The 23703-nt window shown below is 38.4% G+C and overlaps 1 protein-coding gene across 5 annotated transcripts in view; it reads right to left on the bottom strand.

Annotated features, from left to right (window-relative positions):
• Nucleotides 1-23703, bottom strand: part of VWA8 (von Willebrand factor A domain containing 8) — a 294392-nt gene that overhangs the window by 67322 nt on the left and 203367 nt on the right. For all 5 annotated transcript variants that reach the window (XR_012159153.1, XM_073345760.1, XM_073345752.1 and 2 more), the window contains 6 exons: nucleotides 23491-23616; nucleotides 22636-22745; nucleotides 20254-20408; nucleotides 12505-12706; nucleotides 8320-8401; nucleotides 4472-4676 (listed from right to left, as the gene is read on the bottom strand). Coding sequence is in view for 4 of the 5 variants with exons in the window: in XM_073345760.1 (XP_073201861.1) it covers nucleotides 4472-4676; nucleotides 8320-8401; nucleotides 12505-12706; nucleotides 20254-20408; nucleotides 22636-22745; nucleotides 23491-23616 (880 nt within the window). In the remaining variant the exon portion in view is untranslated. The remainder of the gene's footprint in view (nucleotides 1-4471; nucleotides 4677-8319; nucleotides 8402-12504; nucleotides 12707-20253; nucleotides 20409-22635; nucleotides 22746-23490; nucleotides 23617-23703) is intronic.

The raw sequence follows: 23703 nt of genomic DNA, 5'->3' as shown, positions 1-23703 counted from the left end.
GGCAACAAGGGCACACTGTTGACTCATATCCAGCTTCTCGTCCACTGTAACCCCTAGGTCCTTTTCTGCAGAACTGCTGCCTAGCCACTCGGTCCCTAGTCTGTAGCTGTGCATGGGATTCTTCCGTCCTAAGTGCAGGACACTGCACTTGTCCTTTTTGAACCTCATCAGATTTCTTTTGGCCCAATCCTCTAATTCGTCTAGGTCCCTCTGTATCCTATCCCTACCCTCCAGTGTTTCTACCACTCCTCCCAGTTTAGTCTCATATGCAAACTTGCTGAGGGTGCACTCCACGCTATCCTCCAGATCGCTAATGAAGATATTGAACAAAATCAGCCCCAGGACCGACCCCTGGGGCACTCCACTTGATACAGGCTGCCAGCTAGACATGGAGCCATTGATCACTACTCGTTGAGCCCGACGATCTAGCCAGCTTTCTATCCACCTTATAGTCCATTCATCCAGCCCATACTTCTTTAACTTGCTGGCAAGAATACGGTGGGAGACCGTATCAAAAGCTTTGCTAAAGTCAAGGAGTAACACGTCCACTGCTTTCCCCTCATCCACAGAGCCAGAGTCTTTTCTGTCTCTAATTTCTAGGTCTGCCCTCTAATAGCCACCAACTAAATTTACTGAGGGTTCTGTGTACATTGCCCTAAAACATTTAGGGTAAGTTTTTTTTCTTTTAAAAATGAGTGCTTAAAGGAAAGCTTCTAAGCCCATACTTAGGCACCTCATAAAGTGGCCAGATTTTCAAAAGTGCTGGACTCCCAGAACATCTAGTAACTCCATCGACATAAATGGGTGTCCAGCGCTTTTGAAAATCTGAACACTTTACTGGTTGCCTAAGTATGATCTTAGAAGCCTAACTTCAGACACCCAGATGTAAACATTTTGGCATATTATATAAAATCCCCGACACACACAGAGTCCAAACATTTTATGAAATAGGGAAAATTTATGATTAGATTTTAACATGTAATTTTACTTCTAGAAACTATTTTTTGTAGCCTCACGGTTTCAGCAGTTTGAACACCGTTGAGTGTGTATACAATACAAAACAAATATTGACTGATTTGAAGGCTAACAAAAGATTACACCACTGGATCCCAATTGATGAATACAAAGGCGAAATGGAACAGTTGTGTTTTTGCCTAAAACCTATCCATATTTGGTTAGCCTTGTGGACTGCTGTAGCTAAAGAAAGTTCGGAGGAAGTCCTTGTTGACATTTTATTTAAATACTGTTTGATTTCCATTTGTTTGGCCACTTATGTGCATACTGCCTGTTTCTGAGGTTTAATGCCTGCTTGCGGAAACCAAAGCACAAGTCCAGAAGCTAAAACTAAAACTGGTTTGGAGGCCTGTTCTCAGCTATCAGAACATACTTCCTATCAGAGACTTCAAACCATTTTGCTTCAAAGGACAGAAGCTTAGCAGACATGTGCTGTTCGGTGGAAGGGTCAGAAATGTCTCATTAAATCCCCGGGAAAAGTCCAACAACTTGAACAAATGTGATCTGCAAGACACTTTTGATTCTTCAAATGTGCATATTAAGCAGTATTTTGATGCAGCTTTTTTAGCAGAGCAGCTTGTCAGTATCTCCTGAGGCCAAGGTTAAATTCACATTTCTTATTTCTTGCTTACTTTCAGATAGGGTAATAATTTTTACTTTTGATAAGGGAAAACTTGAGAACATATTTATGCATTGCAATATCATCCCTTAGCTTATGAAAATAAATGCCATGTATAAAACAAAGCTATTATGTCTATGTCCATTAAAAGGCTAACCACATATAGAAAAAGGGCCTTCTCACTTCCCCACACCAGGTAAACTTATATTTCACAATGTGCACATATTGCGTGCCAACATTTTAAAAAAAAGATACGTTAAATGCTAAATGATAAATTATTTCTTGCTGCTCTATAAAATGCTGTGTGCTGATAATAATGCATTTTGCAGCAAGGTTGATTTGTAATCAAAATCCTGACCTTTTAAAAAAAAGTAATATAAAGTTGAAAAACGTGCAGAAATGAATACGGTCTGAATTTGCAGACCAAAATGTAGGGTTTCTTCTCAGCCTTTCAGTTCAAATCAATGTTATATAATTTTAAAATCTGACAGTGCCCTGATAGGAGACGTATCTCCTGCATCGTCAGAAGTAGATCCGCTAACAGGATTTTTCTAACTTTTAGAATCTTATAGCCAACAAAAAAGTGGCAACGTGTCTTGTAGTTAGGAAGATTTGGTGTCAAGGGAACTAAATTCTATGACTGATTTGCCATTAAATTACTCTGTGAGCTTGGGAAAATCCTGTAGCCTTTCTGTAATAATTATTACTCAATGTTGTAATATGCTTTGACATTTTCAGATGAAGTATACTTCGCAAGCACAAAGTAGATTTTTTAAAATATTCAGCTGAGTTGACTGAAATTATAGTAATTCGATGAGACTGAATCAAAAGAGAGCTACAGAACAAACTAATTAAAGCCAGTAATCCTGACACTGTTCTTCCAAGATAAGAACAGTGATATTTTGTTATTAACCACATCAACGAAAAACAACGAGGAGTCCGGCAGCACCTTAAAGACTAACAGATTTATTTGTTATAAATAAAACTGTTAGTCTTTAAGGTTCCGCCGGACTCCTCGTTGCTTTTATGGGCACAGACTAACACGGCTACCCCTCTGATACTTGGTACACATCAACCAAAATACTCTGGTTAAAACTGACTACATTTGGCCATTAGAGGGCGCTAACACTACTTTACTGACAATGGAAATGTCTGGCATTGGTAAAGCAATAAATAACAACACAAATGTTGGTACTGAAAGAATGTTTTTTTTTTCTCATGACTTTTATGAAAGGCATTTGCTCCAGTAACAAGAATATGTTAGTGGTTGCACAAAATTCTATAAATACAGAACATCTTGTGGAATGGGAGTTGGGGGTAGGAAGAGAGAGTGAAAGGAGAATTATACTTTCTGCCTACTAAATCCAGTTTATACTTTGGGCTACTGGATCTCTTGAAAATAATGTGGAAAGATTTAATTTAGAAAAGATTAAATCTACTGTCACATTTGAAAGTGCTGGAAAAGGGGTTATACAGATTGATGAAAACTGAAATAATTATAATTACATACAAAGATTACAATTCCTTTTTGTGCAAAGAAACAAAAAGGGAGTAACATATTTATGGCCACATCGGGCTATATAGAGATTGATATACTGCACAGCATGGCTACTTGGAAATTTATGGCAAAAGCTGGAATAGAACTCAAATCCTTCTGAACCTCATGTCCTACTGATTCAAGTATAGGAAAACCTCTTTTAACTGTTTACAGTATACAGATTATGAGACAGTTGAATAGTGCCGATTCTGTCCATTATATTGCTGCAGTGCACATACACACTAGCTGATACATGTATATGTATTTTGTGTGTGCGCATGCAAGCCTATACACACACAGTACTCACAGATATTTATATTTTTTTACTTACATGTTGTATATTGTCATTATCTATAAATCTATTCAGCAATGGAATTTTTGAGACACTTACAATTTGGCCCAATCTGCCTAGATTCTCATGGGGACAGCAAAAGACACCACTCTCGAAACTGGACCGTTCTCCTGCAACATTTCAAGTTCCTTTTCGAAAGTATGGAGGTGGTACAGTGCTTAAAACAATTCCCAATAATTTCTTTGATTACTGGAAAAATACTTATTTTGGAAATAGCTGAAATATTTTCACTGAAACTTTAAAAAAAAAAATCTATCATGAGGCAGAAGGCAAGCTTGGAAAATTTCAGCCCAAATGGTTAAAGTCTAGTAAAAATGCAAACTGAAAACAGGATTTCCTGGAAACGTTAGGCAACTGTAACAACAGGCATTACTACCAGAACGTAAGAACAGCCATATTGAGTCAGACTAGTCGTCCATCTGGCCCAGCATCCTGTCTTCTGACAGTGGCCAGAGCCAGATGCTTCAGAGGGAACGAACAGAAAAGGGCAACTTCGAGTGCACTATCCCGTCGTCCAATCCCAGCTTTTGGTAGTTAGAGGTTTAGGATACCTGGACCATGGCGTTGTGTCCCTGTCCATTCCAGCTAATAGTCACTGATGGACCTATGCTACATGAACTTATCTAATTCTTTTTTTAATCCAGTTATACCTTTGACCTTCAGAACATCTCCTGGCAATGTGTTCCACAGGTTGACTGCACTGTGTGAAGAAGTACTTCCTTTTGTTTGTTTTAATCCTGCTGCCTACTATCAGTTCCACCTATAATAAGCTCTTAAAAGACCACATGATTTTTCTGCAAAAAGATCTATTTGATTTTTGTTGCTGGTCTAGGTCTAATTCTACTTCATGATACTTTTCATCACAATTTATTTTTTAAACAACCTAGAAACTTCAACTCACTGGCAATGTTTTGTTAATGTTTTTAACTTGAGATTTTTAAAGTCCTACCTGTACAGGTCTACCATCCTCTTGTCCAATCATGTTTCTCCAGTCCTGCAGAGAGCGCTGTAGGCTGTCAAGTCCTGCCTCCCAAAGCCTGACACTGCCTCCCATATCCACTGTAACCAAACCTACTTTGCCCAGTGGCGCCAACAGAACGTCTGTGTCCGAGATCTTTGACAGCCATGATGTATATGGTGAGAGAGACACTGATCTGAAAAATAAAGCCAAATATGGTTTATCTAACAGTCACAATTGACACTAGAGAAAATATTTCTGTAGCCATGGTGCCAATTTTAAAAAATACCCTTGAGCAAGATCACAGAAAGCTGTATAGTAGTGAATATGATCCATCGACAATCCAAGTGAGATCAAGACTGGACCTGGCAGTCCCACTATATTACCCAAACCACACCACATACTCGAACTAGATAGGGTGGAAAGATGTTTGCATAATACTGATAACTGAATAAAAGGTAGCTAAGACAAATGTAGCTGTATAAGTACCCTCTCTCTACAATCTATTTTAAGAAGATCAGTCCTCTTGTTAGAGAGAACAAGGGGGGATGAAATAACCAGGTCAAACAGGAAGCAAGCAACGCAGAAAATCTGGAAAATAGGGAAGTTGAGCAGAAATCCAAAAGAGCATTTGTATCCTGACTGTTATAACCTCTAAGAATGACCTTCATTCAAGTGCCAGCAGCAAATTTATTAGTGATCCCAAACTTATCATGCTGGGAATTACAGTAAGGCTCAGAGAAGAGAAATAAAAGATATGATAAAATTATGATTATAAAAATATTTGGAAAGGGAAAACAGAAAAGTACAAAATAAATGGGAAAGAACACAATAGTAACTTTGGAAAATAACTTGAAATAATACGGAAAATTTCTCTAAGACCTGGTTTACACACTAAGTGGCACCGATTTAATTAAAGGTGTGAAGTTAAAATGATTTAAGCCTTGTCTACATGGCAAGTTACTGCGAGGGAAACCAGGGTGTCAATCTACAGCATACCCGCTTGCCGCACAGTAATTTACGATGTAGACACAGCTACGGTGCACTGAAGTCTTAGAGTACGGCTTGGCTTACTATTACTTGAAATCGTAGTACACCAAGCCAAACTCCAGGACTTTCAGTGCACTGTACCTGTGTCTGCATGGGAAGTTACTGTGCAGCAAGCTGGTATGCTGTAGATTCACACTGTGGCTTGCCATGCAGTAACTTGCCATGTAGATAAGGCCTAAATTGATCTGGTGCAATTTAAGGTTATATAGGTTTAAGAATCCCTTAAATCAGTTCATCTTAAATCAGTTTGTAATCATCTTAAACTGAACTGATTTAAAGACTCTTAAATCCCACACTAGGAGAGGTTGTATCAGTTTAACTAAATAGGTTTCTATCCAATTTAATTTGCATGTAAACTGTATGCAGACAAGGTTTATCATCTAAATAATGTGAAATTAAATTAGTACAGCTAAACAACATGATGGTGGGACTAGTTTCATGCCACAAAACTGTCTGCATTACCACACGCAGTAGTTAGCACCATCTATCACAATCTTAACCCAGAAGGAAAACTCTGAAACCTTGATTCAAAAAAGCATCCTTAGGTGGGTAAGAATGCAAGCATGGGCTTATGACACAATGAAATGAATGTTAAGGCTGAAAGAGATATCAGTGGAACCCTGTTAATACCCAGAAAAAATATTACTTTTCTTTAAAGACATTCTAAATTTCTTAAAACATACAAAATTATGAAGAGTGGAAATGAATAATTTGGGGATCCAGTCTGTTTTTTACTACTGTATTGTCCTGCATTGTTCACCATCATCCCACCTGATTGATCGTGCCAATCTGACCTAAACTTTGCCCCTTTAGTTTATTCTGTAACATAAATGTGCTGTTGGATGTATGCTATTGATTTTATGTATTGTTTATTAAATGTGTAGTAAATATTTCAAGAGGAATACAGTCCCATGTTAAGTTGTCAGAGTTCTATAATTTTTTTATTGTGTAATGTGTTGGAGTAAACAAATATTTTCAGGGACAGAATTGGAAAGATTGATCTGTTTGGTGTTATGAAATGTGCTAATAATAGTGATGCAATAATGTTATGTAGTGATATGTAGGTCCTGAAAGTTTGTTATTTTAACTATTTTAAATATATGGTGTAGCAACTAACATACCTAGTTTTCTGTAGTTAGGAATGTTTTAGTATATGTATACGTTTGTGTTATAGGGCTTAGAAATTAACCCTGAAAAAGGAAATGGAATTTTATAATCTATTTGGACCTTTGAACATATTTTTGAAAACTTTAACAGGCAGAATATGCTGACACAACATGTGGCATATGTAATTTCAGACAGAAAGTTACCTTTTGGGGGATGTTTTGGGAGTTTGAAAATAGAGCTTATAATGGAAAACTAGCTTCAATCTCACTTATGAAGCAACTATCACTGCTCCATAATAAGAAGCAACTCCGGAACCAAAAAGGTTCTGAATATAAGCTACCCACCCAGATTTGGAGAAAAGACCCAAACAGGACTTTCATCTGTATTACTATGAATTCATGCCTTTTAACCTATGTGCTGAGGCCCTGCAAACAATGCATTTCCCTGCCAAATGCTCTCTACAAATTGATAGGACAAAAGATCTAGCTGCAGATTTGCTCTTTGGCTGTATATATTCAGAACTTTTAGGTTATGCAAACCATGAGAAACATGGATGAAGAATCATTTTTAGATAAAACTACACTGTACTATAAATAGAAATGTAGATTTCTCATTTACATAGTGGATTCCATTAAAAAAACCTACACTAAAGAATGTTAGTGATGCGAAATGAAGCATTCAAAATTCAGGAAATAATTCCATATGTACCCTCAAAGTTCAATTGGAAGGAAGCAGAATACATTTAAAATCTGGTCTCATTCCATACATGCTCTTAAAGATCATATGGAATGAGACAGGTTTTTTTAAAATCAATATAATATTTCATACATTTTGGTTATACACACGTGCAGTACCAATGAAAAGTTGGGAGACCAATGAAAAGTTGGGAGACTGTTATTCAAGGAAACCTTTATCATTGTGAAAAATGAAAATTCATAAGCAAAGTATGCTTTTAAAATTATACTTTGCACTTGCTGAAGATGAGTTTATTAACATAGGCTGTCAGGTACTATAACATGGAGGCCATACAATCTATCTAAGGTACTCATATGGCCTCACAATTTTTAAGGTGTTTATCATCCAACACCCCTGTGAGGCAAGAAACTGCATTTTACAGACAGGGAACTGAGGCAAAGACAGACTTAAGTGATTTGCCCAAGATCACACAGGAAATCTAGTGGAGCAGGAACTTGGAGCTCAGGTCCCCCTACCACCGGACTGTCTTTCCTCTCTATATTAGATCCTAGAGATATAGAAATATGAAGACGAGAAGGGACAGATGAAAAGAGAGAAGGAAGGAAGCAAGGAAGATGAGGAGACAAAGGGTGAGATGGGGGAAGAGAGGAAATGGGGAGGGGAGAAAAAGGAGAAGAGGAAGGTGCCCCTATTATCAATTGCTAACACAAATTTTTTCCTGGGTACCAGCTAATGGATAAATACAACTTTTTAATAGAGGAGTACACCATACACAGTGGCTGAAGAGTTCTGCACATTGGAGTAAAAATTACTTTCACAACATTAAATAATCCAATAGGTAATAAGGAAACAGTGTACTGAAAACCCACCCATACGTCACATAGAAATATAAGAAAAGCAAATATCTATTCTAAATAATAGAGCTTAATGAATTGTATTTGTTATTCCTACAAGATGAGGCTGTTTTACTGATGGAAATCAGATACCTGGGAATAGGGATGTATTTAAGTTTCTTTGAGTTAAGGTCTGTTACTTCCAGATATCCAGCTGCTTGTGGAGGAGCGATATCTGCAGATAAATACATTTGTTAAAGAAAATTACTTTAGCTACATCATTAATAAAATATTACACTTGTATCTATCAGATTAAATTTAAACATACATTATATAGGACATAACAGAAAATGATAAACTTTCAAATTAAATGTAGGTCTATACATTGCAATTATTGAATTTTATTACTGATATAATAGTCAGCAATTAGGAGGCTACAATAATAAAAGAGCAACATTGTACAGTGCAGTGGATGTCAAAACAAATAAAGTCCTGGTCACAAAAATGCCCATCAGGCATTATTGCAACCTCTACCTCATTTCTTTTACCTGTCATTGAAGATAATTCATATTGTTCATCTGACTGACAGTATATTTGTGGAGCATTTCAAAACACAGTGCTTTTAAAAATCTTGAAAATCGCAAGGTACATATTAACTGTGAGGTAATTTTTTAAATTAAATCTGCTGCCTATTAATTTAATCAGGTGACCCCTGGTTTTTGTATTGCGTGAAAGGGTAAATAAAACATCTCTACTCATTTTGTCCACACCATTGATGATTTTATAGGCCTCTATCATATTGCCCCTTAGTTGTCTCTTTTCTAAGCTGAACAGCCCTAATTCTTTTAGTCTCTCCTCCTATTCAGATCATTTATGAATATGTTGAACAGTACAGATCCTCTCCCCACTGTAAAAACTGACCATTTATTCCTACCCCTTGTTTCCTTCTTTTAACCAGTTATGGATCCATGAGAGGACCTTCCCTCCTATCCCATGACTCCTTACTTTGCTTAAGAGCCTTTGGTGGGTGACCTTGTCAAAGGATTCCTGAAAATCCAAGTATATATATATCCTGGATCACCCTTGTCCACATATTGGTTGATCCCAGCAAGGAATTCTAATAGACTGATGAGGCATGATTTCCCTTTCGAAAAGCCAGACTGACTCCTTCCCAGCATATTGTGTTCATCTCTGTGTCTGATAATTCTATTCTTTACTATAGTTTCAACCAATCTGCCCGGGTCTGAAGTTAGGTTTACCAGCTCATAATTACCAGGATCGCCTCTAGAGGTTTTTAAAAATCAGCGTCACATTAGCTATCTACCAATCACCTGGTATGCAATAAGTTACATACCACAGTTAGTAGTTCTGTAATTTCACATTTGAGTTCCTTCAGAACGCTTGGGGAATACCATCTGGTCCTTATAACTTATTAATGTTTAGCTTGTTCCAAAACTTCCTCTACTGACACCTCAATTTGGGACAGTTCTTCAGATATGTCAACTGAAAAGATGGCTCTCGTGTGGTAATCTCTCACATCCTCTGTATTAAAGACTGATGCTCCGTTAGCATCTCAAATCGTTCAGTTGCCCTACGGATTGTTTGGCAGGCTTCCTGTTTCTGATGTACTTAGTTTTTTGCTTGTTAGATTTTGTGTCTTTTGCTAGTTGCTCTTCAAATTCTTTTTTGGCCTGCCTAATTATACTTGTACACTTGACTTGCCAGAGTTCTGTTTCTTTCTATTTTCCTCAGTACATTTGACTTTTAATTTTTAAAAGATGTCTTTCTGTTTCTAACCACCTCCTTTACTCTGTTTAGCCACGCTGGTAGTTTTTGGTCCTGTTTTTGTTTTATTTGAAGTATACATATAGTTTGAGCCTCTGTTACGGTGTTTTTAAAAAGTTTACATGCAGCTTGCAGGCATTTCACTCTTGTGACTGTTCCTAGCATCCTCATTTTCCTGCAGTTCTCCTGTTTGAAGTGAAAAGCTACTGCGGTGTGTTTCTTTAGTATTCTCCTCCTCCCCACCCCCGGTGATGTTACATTTAATTATTTATGGTTGCTATTACCGAGCGGTTCACCTGTCGTCACGTTATAGACCAGATCGTGCTTACACTTAGGACTATACCAAGAACTACCTGTCTCCTTGTGGGTTCCAGGACTAGCGACTCCAAGAAGCAGAAATTTTATCTCTGCATTCCATCCTGAGGTGACATGTTCCCAGTCAATATGGGAATAGTTGAAATCCCCCATTATTACTGGGTTTTCGGTTTTTGTATCCTCTCTAATCTCCCTGGACATTAAACAATCATGTCACCATCCTGGTAAGGTGGTCAGTAGCATATGCCTACTGCTATACGCTTATTATTGTAACATGAAATTTCTATCCATAGAGAGCCTACGTAAATAAGATTTTTACTATATTTGACTCTATGCTTTCTTTCACATATAGTGCCATGCCCCCACCACTCTGATCTACTTTGTCATTGCTATATATTTTGTACCCTGGTGTTTCCACATCCTCCACATCCTATCGATCATTGTAATTCCAAAAACTTTCTCTGATGCCTCTTATATCAATATCCTAATTTAATACCAGGTCCTCATCTGCACACATATTTATATTTAGACTTGCATTTGTATACAAGCTTTTATAATATTTGTCAATATTTAGTTGTCTGCCTTCATGTGATGTGGTAGAAGTAAGCAGTTATTTTAAATCCATACCCAGTAAATGATGAATGCACAAGTCCATGTTTGCCCTTAAGTAGCCCTAGTTTACACATCCTTGCTTTCAGACTTAATAAGTATATTACTGAAATATGACACTATCCCTTACCTATGTTTATATTTTGAGGGCACAGATCTATTTGGTATTCTTTGGAGAGTTAATTATTTGCTTTTTTTTTTTTTTTTAAATATAGCTACTATCTAAGTTACCAGTTCCAATAAAATAAAGAACAACTTCTTTGTTTACTGCTGCTGGAACAATCTTGACAAAATGTATTGCACTGTGTTAGAATCTGGCTGAAGTATTTTAAATTCTTAATAGAAATGGAAGGCTGTGTGCCAAAACTGACCAGTTACTGGGGAGGATAGGAAAAGTAGGGCTACACACCAAATTCCAGTTATTTCAATTTGGCTGGATACTTAGAACAAATATTTTTTTGGTTTTTTATTATAACAAATTGCAACAGTTGCTGAATCAGCATTCTACAGCATTTGCTCATGCATAAAGCCAAGCTTACAGTGATTTTTAATGATTGTTTTATATGCAGCTTTCTTCTGTTTCACATGACAACTCAGTTTTGCAGAATAAATGGTGTGAATAAGCAACCTTCTGCTACACATACAAGCTCAGGAATGTAAGAGGCATGTATTTTATCCCTGAAATCAAAGTAGATTTCACACATCATAATGAGTGAGTCAGCCACAATAAAAGAATATTAATCATTTGAGTGGTTTAAAAATAAAATACACTTAAATAATAACAAAATAAAACACTAATCAATTTGAAAAGAAGTACATTACATTAAAGCAATCTGTTTTTATTAGGGAAATTTTATATAAACAGGGAAATTATAAAATTAGGGAAATTATATATAAATTGTATATAAACATTCATCCACAAAATATAATAAATAGTCAAATGTGATTTTCCTGGGAAGCAGATACGGAAATACAATAATATCCCATTTGGCAGATGAGGAAACTGAGGCTGATACATTAAATGATTTCCCAAGGCAACATGGCAAATCAATGGAAGAAAAGTAGTTAGACTCAGGAATTGCATATGCTCAATATAATAAAAATATTTTGTTCTACTATGCCACTTTCCATCCACAGATGCGAAGGCACTTTACAAACATTTGTGGATTAAGCTTACAACACCCCGATGACGTACTGGCACAGAGAAATGAAGTGATTTGCCAAAGGCTACACAAGGAATCTGTAGCAGATTTACCTGTGCCTGAACCTCATGAACTTCTACCCCTTCTACCTTAGAGCATGTACGTGCACAGATGGCCACAGAGTCAAGTTATTGAAGACACAATTAACTCCATTAGGATTAACTCCACTAGGATACCTGTTCTGTGGGTATTCAGATGACTTAATTCCCTAGTCTTACAATTTAGGATCTTTAATGTGCACTAAATTCATTCTAGAATTGGTAAAATGTGTGCAACTACCATCTTTCTCCCCAAATCCAGTTAGGATTTGAAATGTTTGCTTTCTGATTCTTTAAAGTACTTTATAAACATACAACATGAGTACTCTCCAATTAAAACAAAGCCTTCATCTACAGTTGATATAGTTGAAATACGATATATCTCTTACCTTTTGGATAAAGTTCTTTCAAAGGGACATCTCCAGGTGCTAAAATTCTGACTATCTGATTAGTAGCTAATAAAGTCACACAATTGATTTGTTTTGCAACTCCAGTTTTACTGCGCCTCCCATAGTAAAATGGATCAGAAGGAGAAGCATGTCTGCTGTCCAGCGACGAGTCTCTTTTCCAGCTGTACACCTCATTGGGAGACTGAGAGAGAGAGAAGGTAACTTGAGGATTTCAGTGAGCAAAGACTTGTATAAAGCACCCTTTAAACAAATGGTTTTGATAAGCTCCCATTTCAAATCAAACGTAACCATTCTGAACAATTCTCAGTTCATGCCACGACAGGTAGAAGAGTTGGCTGTCTCTGTCTTTGAGGGAACTTCTACTGGCAAGATGTGTGAGCTTCTACTAACCTAAAAACAGCCATATTGGGTCAGACCAAGGCTCTTCTTGCCCAGTACCCTGTCTCTGGCAGTGGCCTGTACCAGACCTTCAGGAAGAGTGAACAGAACAGGGAAATTATGGAGTAATCCACCCGTCTTCCACTCCCAGCTTCTGGCAGTCAGAGGTTTAGGGTCATTCCGAGCATGGGGCTGCGTCCCTGACCATCTTGGCTAATAGCCATTGATGGACTTATCCTCTATGAACTTATCTGGTTGTTTTATGAACACATTTATACTTTTGGCCACCATAACATCCGAAGGCAATGAGTTCCACAGGTTAGTTGTGCACTGTGTGAAAAAGTACTTCCCCTTGTTTTTATTAAACCTGCTGCCTATTAATTTAATCAGGTGATCACTGGTTTTTGTATTTTGTGAAGGGGTAAATAACACTTTTCTATTCATGTTTGCCACATCATTCATGATTTTATAAACCTATATCATATCCCCCCTTCATTGTCTCTTTTCTAAGATGAACAGCCCTAATCCTTTTAGTCTCCCCTCGTATAGAAACTGTTCCATACCCTTAATCATCTTTTTTTGCCCTTCTCTAAATCTCTTCCAGTTCCACTATATCCTTTTTGAGATGGGGTGACCAGAACTGGACAAAGTATTAAAGGTGTGGGCATATCATAGATTTATATAATGGCATTATGGTATTTTCTACACCTTTTCTAATAGTTCCTAACATACTGTCAGCCTTTTTGACTGCTGGTAGGCATTGAGCAGAAGGTTTCAGAGAACTATCCAAGGTGATTCCAAAGTCTCTTTCTTGGATGGCAACAGCTAATTTAGAACCCATCATTGTATATGTGTAGTTGGGATTAGGTTTTCCAATGTGCATTTCTTTGCACTTAACTTTGAATTTCACCTGCCATTTTCTTCCCCACTCAGCCAGTTTTATGAGATCCCTTTGTAACTCCTCAGTCTGTTTTGGACTCAACTATCTTGAATAATTTTGTAGCATCTGCACACTTTGCCATTTCATTGTTAACCCCCTTTTACAAATCATTAATGAATATATTAAGCAGCACAATTCCCAGTACAGATCCTTGGGGAACTCCACTTGTTCACCTTTCTCCATTGTGAAAACTGACCATTTATTCCTACCCTTTGTTACCCTCTTTGAACCAGTTACTGATCCATGAGAGAACCTTCTTTCTTATCCCATCACTACTTAGTTTCCTTTGGTGAGGGACCTTGTCAATGGCTTCCCGAAAATCCAAGTACACTATATAAACTGGATCACCCTTATCCACATACTTGTTGACTCCTTCAGAGAATTCTAATAGATTGGTGAGGCCTGAATTCTCTTTAGAAAAACCATGTTGACTTTTCCCCAACGAACTGTGTTTATCTATGTATGTTCTTTATAATAGGTTTCTTTCAATTCTGCTTGTGTTGAAGTTAGCCTCAACAGCTTGTAGTTGCCAGGATCTCCTGTGGAGCCCTTTTTAAAAAAATCAGCATTATGTTAGCTACCTTGCAGTCATCTGGTACAGAGGCTGATTTCAGTGATAGGATTTGATTTCCAAATTTTAAAGGATGCCATATTGCCTCTAACGGCCTCCATAACTCTGCAGTTGGTCCTCCTACTTTAAAAAAAATATTTGGGGTATACATTTAGTCTGAGCCTCTATTATGTTTTTTTAAATAATCTACATGTGGCTTGCAAGCATTTTACCCTTGTGACTGCTCTTTTTAATTTCCGTATAACTAACATTCACATTCTTGTGTAGTTCCCCTTATTAAGTTAAATGTTAAGTGGTGGGTTTTCTTTTTTAACCCCCTCCCCCCCCAAAGGATGTTAAATTTAATTACATTAGGTCACTATTGCCAAGCAGTTCAGCTATGGAAAGTTGCTCTTGGGCCCAATCCTGTGCTCCACTAATAATTAAATCAAGAACTTCCTCTCTCCTTGTGGGTTCCAGGACTAGCTGCTCCAAGAAGCAGTCATTAATGATGTCTAGAAATGTTATCTCTGCATCACACCCTGTTGGTGACATTTACCCAGTCAATATAAGGATAGTTGAAATCCCCCATTATTATTGTGTTTTCTGGTTCTGTAGTCTCTCTAACATCCCCTATCATTTCAGAATCACTATCACCATGCTGGTCATTTGGTCAGTAGTATACTCCTATTGCTATACTCTTATGACCCAAGAATGGAATTTCTATCCAGAGAGATTCTATGGTACTGTTTGAGTCACTGAAGATTTTCACCCTATCTGACTCTGCTTGTTTTTTCTTTAAATATATAGTGCCATTCTCCCACCAGTGCAATCTACTCTGTCACGCCTATGTATTTTGTTCCCTGAAATTACTGTGTCCCATTGATTTTCTTCATTCCACCAAGTTTCTGTAGGGCTGTTATAGCAATATCCTCATTTAATGTCAGGCACTCTAGTCCACCCATCTTAGTATTCAGACTTCTAACATTTGTATATAAACACTTACACATTTTGTCAATATTTAGCTGCTTGCTTTCATGTGTTATGTTTAAAAGGATCTCTTTTACATTTGGCTGTTCCTCACTAAATACTACCTGTAATTTACCAACTTTTGTTCTATCCTCTATACTAGGATATCGAGTTCCCCCTATAATAAATTCATCCCTCACAGGTATCTCCGTCCGAACCATGTCAGCATTCCCCCAACCCTTAGTTTAAAATCTCCTCTGCAACCTTTTTAATTGTACGTGCCAGCAGTCTGCTTCCATTTTGGTTTAGGTGGAGCCCATCCCTTCTGTATAGGCTACTCTTTCACCAAAAGGTACCCCCAGGTTCTAATAACCTAAATTCCTCCTCCCTACACCATCGTCTCATCCACACATTTAGATTTTGCAGTCCTGCCTGTCTATGGCCCTATGCAGGGAACTGGGAGCATTTCAGAGAATATTACCGTGGACGTCCTGGACTTTATTCTCTTACCTAGCAGCCTAAGTTTGGCCTCCAGGACCTCTCTACTGCCTTTTCCTATGTCACTACCTATAAGGCTATCTTGATGTCTCGTGAGATCTGCTACCTTCACACCTGGCAGGCAATTCACCATGCAGTTCTCTAGGTCATCACAAACCTAACTATCTATGTTTCTAATAATCCAATCACCCACCATTATTATCCTAACAACTGGGGTCCCTGTCCCCAGAGGGATATCCTCAGTATAAGAGGATATCATGACATCATCTGGAAGGTGGGTCCCAACTATGAGATCGTTTCCTTCTGCTCCAGCTTGATGCCCTGAGACTTTCACCCTCCTCAACAGCACAGGGGCTGTTGGACAGGAAGTGGGACCACTCTAACTCTACTATGTCCCGAACAGTCTCTTCTATGTACCTCCCTGTCTCTCTATGCTCCTCCAGTTCAGCCACTGTGGCCTCAAGAGCCTGATCCCTGTCTCTGACGGCTGTGAGTTGCTTGCACTGCACGCCTACATATGCTACCTGCCTACGACAAGCAAGAGGCCAAAAGCACACAAGTCTTGTTTAGGAGAGGTCAGGCTGCTGTGGACATCAGAGTTGACTCTCTAAAGCCTTTTCAATAAAAGCACTTCCATTATTAAAGATGATGCCACAAAAGATTTTTACGCCCTCGGGCCATTCAACTAGGAAGAGAAAAGGTTTCAACAATTTGATCTGTAACCAATCTATATAAAGGGGTTTATTTACAAACTGTTTCCCCAACCATGTGATACTGGCAAAAGCCATTAGGTCTGTATTACGTATAAAACTATTTAATGTCTATTTCCCAACATTCAAGAACATAGTTAAAACAAATGTATAATATACACATGGAAAACAAACCTAGTCTAATTATATAGTATTTGAAATATAAATCAGATCAAACTGAAATACTATCCTGTAAAAGTATAGAGGGAGGTTTACCTGCTTTTTTCCTAATCTATTTTAGATTTCAGAATACTAGCTAGCTTTTTTCTAATGCCAGCTAATGGTTTCATTCTCTTATTTACCCTGACATATTATATGACCAGAAAAACATTAGACTAATAGTCCTTATAGTCATGTATCCTGTCTCTGATCTTGGCAAGTATGAGTGGCTTCATAAAATGTACTAAAACCCCATGTTGGAAAGCTATTCAGTAATACTGACTAACATTTCTTTCTAATCCAAGGGAAGTAGTGGTTGTCTTATGCAATGAAACATCAGGCCTAGCCAGTGTAACTGTGGCTGATATTGTAATTATTCTTAGAAACGTCTTGTTTCAATTTTAGTAAGCTCTGTACCTTCAAGTGCTACGGCAGTGAGTTCAATGGGTTAACGTTGTTATGTGCTATGTCAAAAAGTATTTCCTTTTATCAATTGTAAATCTGATGACTTTTAATTCCAACAGGTGTCCCTTGTCCTTTTATTATTAGATAGCAAATAGAATTATCCTAAAAACCTTCTTAATACCAAATATACCCCTGTCATGTCCCTCTTGTTCATCTTCATTCTGTGCTACATCCCTAATTGATATACTCCCCCCACATATGCCTCACCCACAACTATTTCACATTTGGGGACAATATATACCTTCAAGTCAGCATCACTGCTATGGGTACCTGCATGGCCCCACAGTATAACAAAATTTTTATGGCTGACTTAGAACAACGCTTCCTCAGCTCTAGTCCCCTAACACCGCTACTCTAGTTGCGCTACATAGATGACATCTTCATCATCTGGACCCATGGAAAAGAAGCCCTTGAGGAATTCCACCATGATTTCAACAATTTCCATCCCACCATCAACCACAGCCTAGACCAATCCACACAAGCGGTCCATTTCCTGGACACTACTGTGCTAATAAGCGATAGTCACATAACCACCACCCTATACCGGAAACCTACTGACCGCTGTACTGACCTACATGCCTCCAGCTTCCATCCACGACACACCACACGATCCATTATCTACAGCCAAGCTCTAAGATACAGTCGCATTTGCTCCAATCCCTCAGACAGAGACAAACACCTACAAGATCTCTATCAAGCATTCTTAAAACTACAATACCCACCTGCTAAAGGGAAAAAACAGACTGACAGAGCCAGAAGAGTACCCAGAAGTCATCTACTACAGGACAGGCCCAACAGAAACAGGCCCAAAAGAAAATAACAGAACGCCACTAGCTGTCACCCAACTAAAACCTCTCCAGCGCATCATCAAAGATTTACAACCTATCCTGAAAAATGATCCCTCACTCTCATAGATCTTGGGAGACAGACCAGTCCTCGCTTACAGACAGCCCCCAAACCTGAAGCAAATACTCACCAGCAACCACACACCACACAACAAAAACACTAACCCAGGAACCTATCCTTGCAACAAAACCCGATGCCAGCTCTGCCCACATATTTATTCAAGTGATACCATCATTGAACCTAATCACATTAGCCCTGCCATTAGGTGCTCTTCACCTGCATGTCTACCGATGTGATATCTGCCATCATGTGCCAGCAATGCCCCTCTGCCATGTACATTGGCCAAACCGGACAGTCTCTACGCAAAAGAATAAATGGACACAAATCTGACATCAGGAATCATAACACTGAAAAACCGGTACGAGAACACTTCAACCTCTGTGGCCACTCAGTAAAAGATTTAAGGGTGGCAATTTTGCAACAAAAAAGCTTCAAAAACAGACTCCAATGAGAAACTGCTGAGCTTGAATTAATATGCAAACTAGATACCATTAAGTTGGGTTTGAATAGAGACTGGCAGTGGCTGGGTCATTAAACATTGTGACGAAGTTCCTCCTCTATCTTGGTGGGTCTTGCGCTTATTGGCGGATTTGCTCGCCTTAGAGCTTCACAGCAGCCCTCAGTTTGGCCGTTTTCATGAACCCACAGTCCAGGTCAACTCCTCGTGTGTCTGACCAGGAGTTGGGAGGTTGGGGGGAACCCTGGCCCGCCCTATACTCCGGGTTCCAGCCCAGGGCCCTGTGGAATGCAGCTGTCTAGAGTGCCTCCTGGAACAGCTGTGCGACAGCTACAACTCCCTGGGCTACTTCCCCATGGCCTCCTCCCAACACCTTCTTTATCCTCACCATAGGACCTTCCTCCTGGTGTCTGATAATGCTTGTACACCTCAGTCCTCCAACAGTCTGCGTTCTCACTCTCAGCTCCTAGCGCCTCTTGCTCCCAGCTCCCAACATGCGCACCACAAACTGAAGTGAGCTCCTTTTTAAATCCAGATGCCCTGATTAGCCTGCCTTAATTGATTCTAGCAGCTTCTTAATTGGCTGCAGGTGTTCTAATTAGCCTGTCTGTTTTAATTGTCTCCAGAAGGTTCCTGATTGTTCTGGAACCTTCCCTGTTACCTTACCCAGGGGAAAGGGACCTACTTAACCTGGGGCTAATATATCTGCCTTCTATTACTCTCCTGTAGCCATCTGGCCCGACCCTGTCACAACATATTGAATCTATTGCCTTAAGTTAAGTTACCTTCTTGTCAACTGTCTAAATGGGCCATTTTGATTATCACAACAAAAGTTTTTTTTCTCCGGCTGATAATAGCTTATCTTAACTAATTAGCCTCTCACAGTTTGTATGGGAACTTCCAACTTATCTGTATGTGTATATATCTTACTATATGTTCCATCCTATGCATCCGATGAAGTGAGCTGTAGCTCACGAAAGCTTATGCTCTAATAAATTTGTTAGTCTCCAAGGTGCCACAAGTACTCCTGTTCTTTTTGCGGATACAGAATAACACAGCTGCTACTCTGAAACCTCTCATTATTCCTCTAATCATTTTCATTTCCCTTTCTGGATCTTTTCTATTTCTGCTATAAGATTTCTGAAACAGTCGACCAACACCAAATATGGTATTCATGAGCAGGCACACCATCAATTCAGCCAATGGCATGATAGTATTTTTCTGTAGTATTCTCTAGACTTCTTTTTTTTTTTTTAAATACAGCTTGGCATCTCATATACTGTCTTGTTTGCTGTTGCGTACTGAGTAGATGTTCACAGAGAATTGTCCATAACTATGTCATTTTCTTGAGTAGTTACATTTAATTTAAAACTTTTCCATGTGTATGAGGAGTAAGACTGTTCTTCCATGAGTAGTGCATGAAACTTATCTCCATTGAATTCATCTGCCTTGTGTCACCCAATTTCCTATCACTGTCAAGTGCTCCAGAAATCTCTCTACACTTGACTATGTTAACAAACATTGCATATTCTGCAAATTTTATTACCTCATTATTCACTACCTCTTGCAAATAATTAGGTTCTTAACTATTTAGATGAACTGGTTATGAAATAAATGTAATGATCATTATTTTACAATTTAATAATACTGGTTTTACCATAAGTTCTGGGAAGCCAACAACAATAGTGGCATAATTATGCACATCCAAGAGAATCCTGTTGGGAGAGCTGATCTTCTGTCCCACAGCTATGCTTAGGTTCTCTGAAGATAGTTGGTCACTTGAAACTGTGTGCGGCACACACAAATCAGATGCTAAAGTGGGGAATCAAATGATAAGCATTAAATCCAGATAAGCAAGAGGAACCAATTATCTTTATAAGCACTGAGTGCTAATTACTACTATTCTTATCATAATTCAACAGAAATAAAATGAAGAAAAGGAGTAAAGATCTGTTTATGCTATATTGTACAACATACAAAAAATGACGTTAAATTAACATTATTTAGGTTGCAAAGTTGAGCACTCAAAAGTTAGGAAAGCCTTAATTCTGCCAATTTCCTAGATTTTTACGGATTTTTTTTCTTTTAAGGAAAAAGCATAATCAAATTCTACTATGTACAACAGGAACAATCCCCCCACCCAATTGTGAATCATCAGCATGGTTTCAACCGGGAACATTTCGCACTGCAGCAGAGATGGATGCTACTAGGACTACAGGAATCACCGTGTTAGCTGGCAGCAACAGCAGGCTTTTTTTGATGTGGGGGATGGGTTGCCGGTTGCAGGTGGTGGGTCTGGGGACTGGTCAGGGGGATGCCCAGCCTAATGAAGATCTCTCTTGCCCCTGGGAAAACTCTGGCACCCAGTATTTACCCATCTGCTGCTCTTCTCGGTACTTCTTCCAATTCTATTGTAACTTTTTTGAGATGTGGCAACCAGAACGGCACACAAGTATTCAAGATGTGGGCATACAATGGATTTATACAGTGGCATTATGTTATTTTCTGTCTTATTATCTATCCCTTTCCTAATGGTTCCTAACATTCCGTTAGGTTTTTGACTGCTGCTGCAGATTGAGCAGATGTTTTCAGAGAACTATCCATAATGACTCCAAGATCTCTTTCTTGAGTAGTCACAGACAACTTAGACCCCATCATTTTACATGCACACTTGGGATTATGTTTTCCAATTACTTTGCATTTATCCACATTGAGTTTCATCTGCCATTTTGTTGCCCAGTCACCCAGTTTTGTGAGAACCCTTTGTAATTCTTCCCAGTCATCTCTGGACTTAGCTATCTTGAGTAATTCTGTATCCTCTGCAAACTTTGCCACCTCACTATTCACCCCCCTTTCCAGATCATTTATGAATATACTGAACAGCACTGGACACAGTTCAGATCCATGGGGGACCTCACTATTTACCTCTCTCTCCACTGACCTCATTTCCTTTGTTTCTTATTTTTTAACCAGTTACTAAACCATTAGAGGACCTTCCCTTTTATCCCATGACTCCTTACTTTGTTTAACAGCCTTTGGTGAAGGACCTTGTGAAAGGCTTTTTGAACATCCAAGTACACTAAATCCTACTGGATCATCCTTGTTCACATAATTGTTGACTCTCCTCCCTATTAAAAAATTCTAATGGATTAGTGAGGCAGAACTTCTTTTTGCAACAGCCGTACTGACCCTTCCCCAACATATTGTGTTCATCTCTGTGTCTGATAATTCTGTCCTTTAATATAGTTTCAACCAATTTGCCTGATAGTGAAGTTAGGCTTACCAATCTGTAATTGCCAGAATCTCCTCTGGAGCCTTTTTTAATAATTGGCATTACATTAGCTATCCACCAATCATCTGGTACAGAGGTTGATTTAAGCAATAGGTTACATACCAGAGTTAGTAGTTCTGCAATTTCATATTTGAGTTCCTTCAGAACTCTTGGGTGAACAACATCTGGTCCTTATGCCTTATTACTGTTTAATTTATCAATTTGTTACAAACCTGCCTCTACAGACAGTGTTCAATAATTGTGGTATGCTGGCAACATTTTTCTGAGGAATACTAGTGAGAGAAGGAAAATGGCATGTTTTAACTCAATATCTCAGTCAAATCTAAATGGAATTTCATGGGATATAGAAAAGGAACTTCAGAAACCTAAAGGGTTCTTCCTCCTGAATATCAAAGTCTGCTACAAACAATGGAGGTGTGAGATCTCCTCAAATGAAAGGTTGCAAGAATCACTTATAATGGAAAGTGATAGACAGTCTAAATAAAGGGGCTGTTACCAGCGCCCCCTATAATAGATGTTTGTGTGTGCGCGTGTGAATAGTTCTCAAAATTTCTAAGGCATTTATTCAAACAATTCCAAGCCCACGTACAGAACTTTGCCATCTTTTTTGAAACAATGGTATGAACACCACACTACAGGAAAAGAATCAGACACAAAATTACTCAAACATCTAAAGTACCAGAATGTTGTTTGTACAAACACAGAGCTGATAAAAAAAACAGAATGACACAGGTTTACACTGAGTACCTGTTGTTAAACCAAAACCCTTGTCAACTGGGTCTTCATTCAATGCATGCAGCTGGCAAACTCCACTTTCTTCAGATACCGTATGCGCTGGCTTGGTTAAAAGAAATTTCCTGTAAACAATGCTGACTTATTAAAAAATGGTGTAACAAGAATATTTATGTATTAAATAGTAAAAATACTTTATACTTATATAACAAGGATCTCAACATGTTTTACTTAAATTAAGCCTCACAACACATCTATGAAGTAGGTAAGCATTTATTCTCTAGTTTACAGGTCGAGAAAGTAAACCACAGAGAGGCAGATTTGCTTACGGTAACTGTTTTTACACTTTTATTTACTGTGAGGTTAAACAGAAACAGGAAAATGGAGTACTGTTTGTTCCATTACCCTATGAATCAAATTAACTGGGAAAGTAGACTAATGAGCTAGATTTTCAGTTAGGCACACTAATATTTGCAAGGACCTAATTTATACAGGCTGTGTAAAATGTGGTATGAATGTGGACATAACCAAATTTGGTCTAGATTTTCAGTGGTGCAATTTTACATAGGCTCATCTTGCACACTCACCACTCTGGATTCACAAGTGCAATTTGGGCACGGGGAAATCTGCACCTCTAAGAAATCTGACTGTAGGCACCTAACCAGACACAAATGAAATCAGTAGATTTGTGTGTACACATCAGGCATTTGTGCAGGTAGGTTAGATGCACATAAATATTGGTGTGCAGCTGCAAATATTGCCAAATATCTCTATTTGTTCTATATTTGTATAGCTCTTAGCACAGGGGATCCTGATCCATGACTTGGGCTCCTAGACACTATCAAACAAATAATGAATTGGTTAACTTACTGATTTGTTTTGCTTTCCACCAAGAGCCAACGGTCTTCAGCCACTAGGAAAATGGATTTGAGATTGATAGGTAGTGAGATGGTATGAGTTCGACCCTCCAGTACATCCAGCACAATAAGGTGGTTTCTGTGAAATGTAAACCAAGAAAACAATTATGAAGCAGAGAATGTACGCGACAAATCTATTTTTTTAAATAAAAGCAATGTAATTTAT

The sequence above is a fragment of the Lepidochelys kempii genome, chromosome 1, assembly GCF_965140265.1.
Source record: "Lepidochelys kempii isolate rLepKem1 chromosome 1, rLepKem1.hap2, whole genome shotgun sequence".
Taxonomy (NCBI): domain Eukaryota; kingdom Metazoa; phylum Chordata; order Testudines; family Cheloniidae; genus Lepidochelys; species Lepidochelys kempii.
The sequence above is the reverse complement of the archived record's forward strand: the minus strand, read 5'-3'. Positions and strand labels throughout refer to the sequence as shown.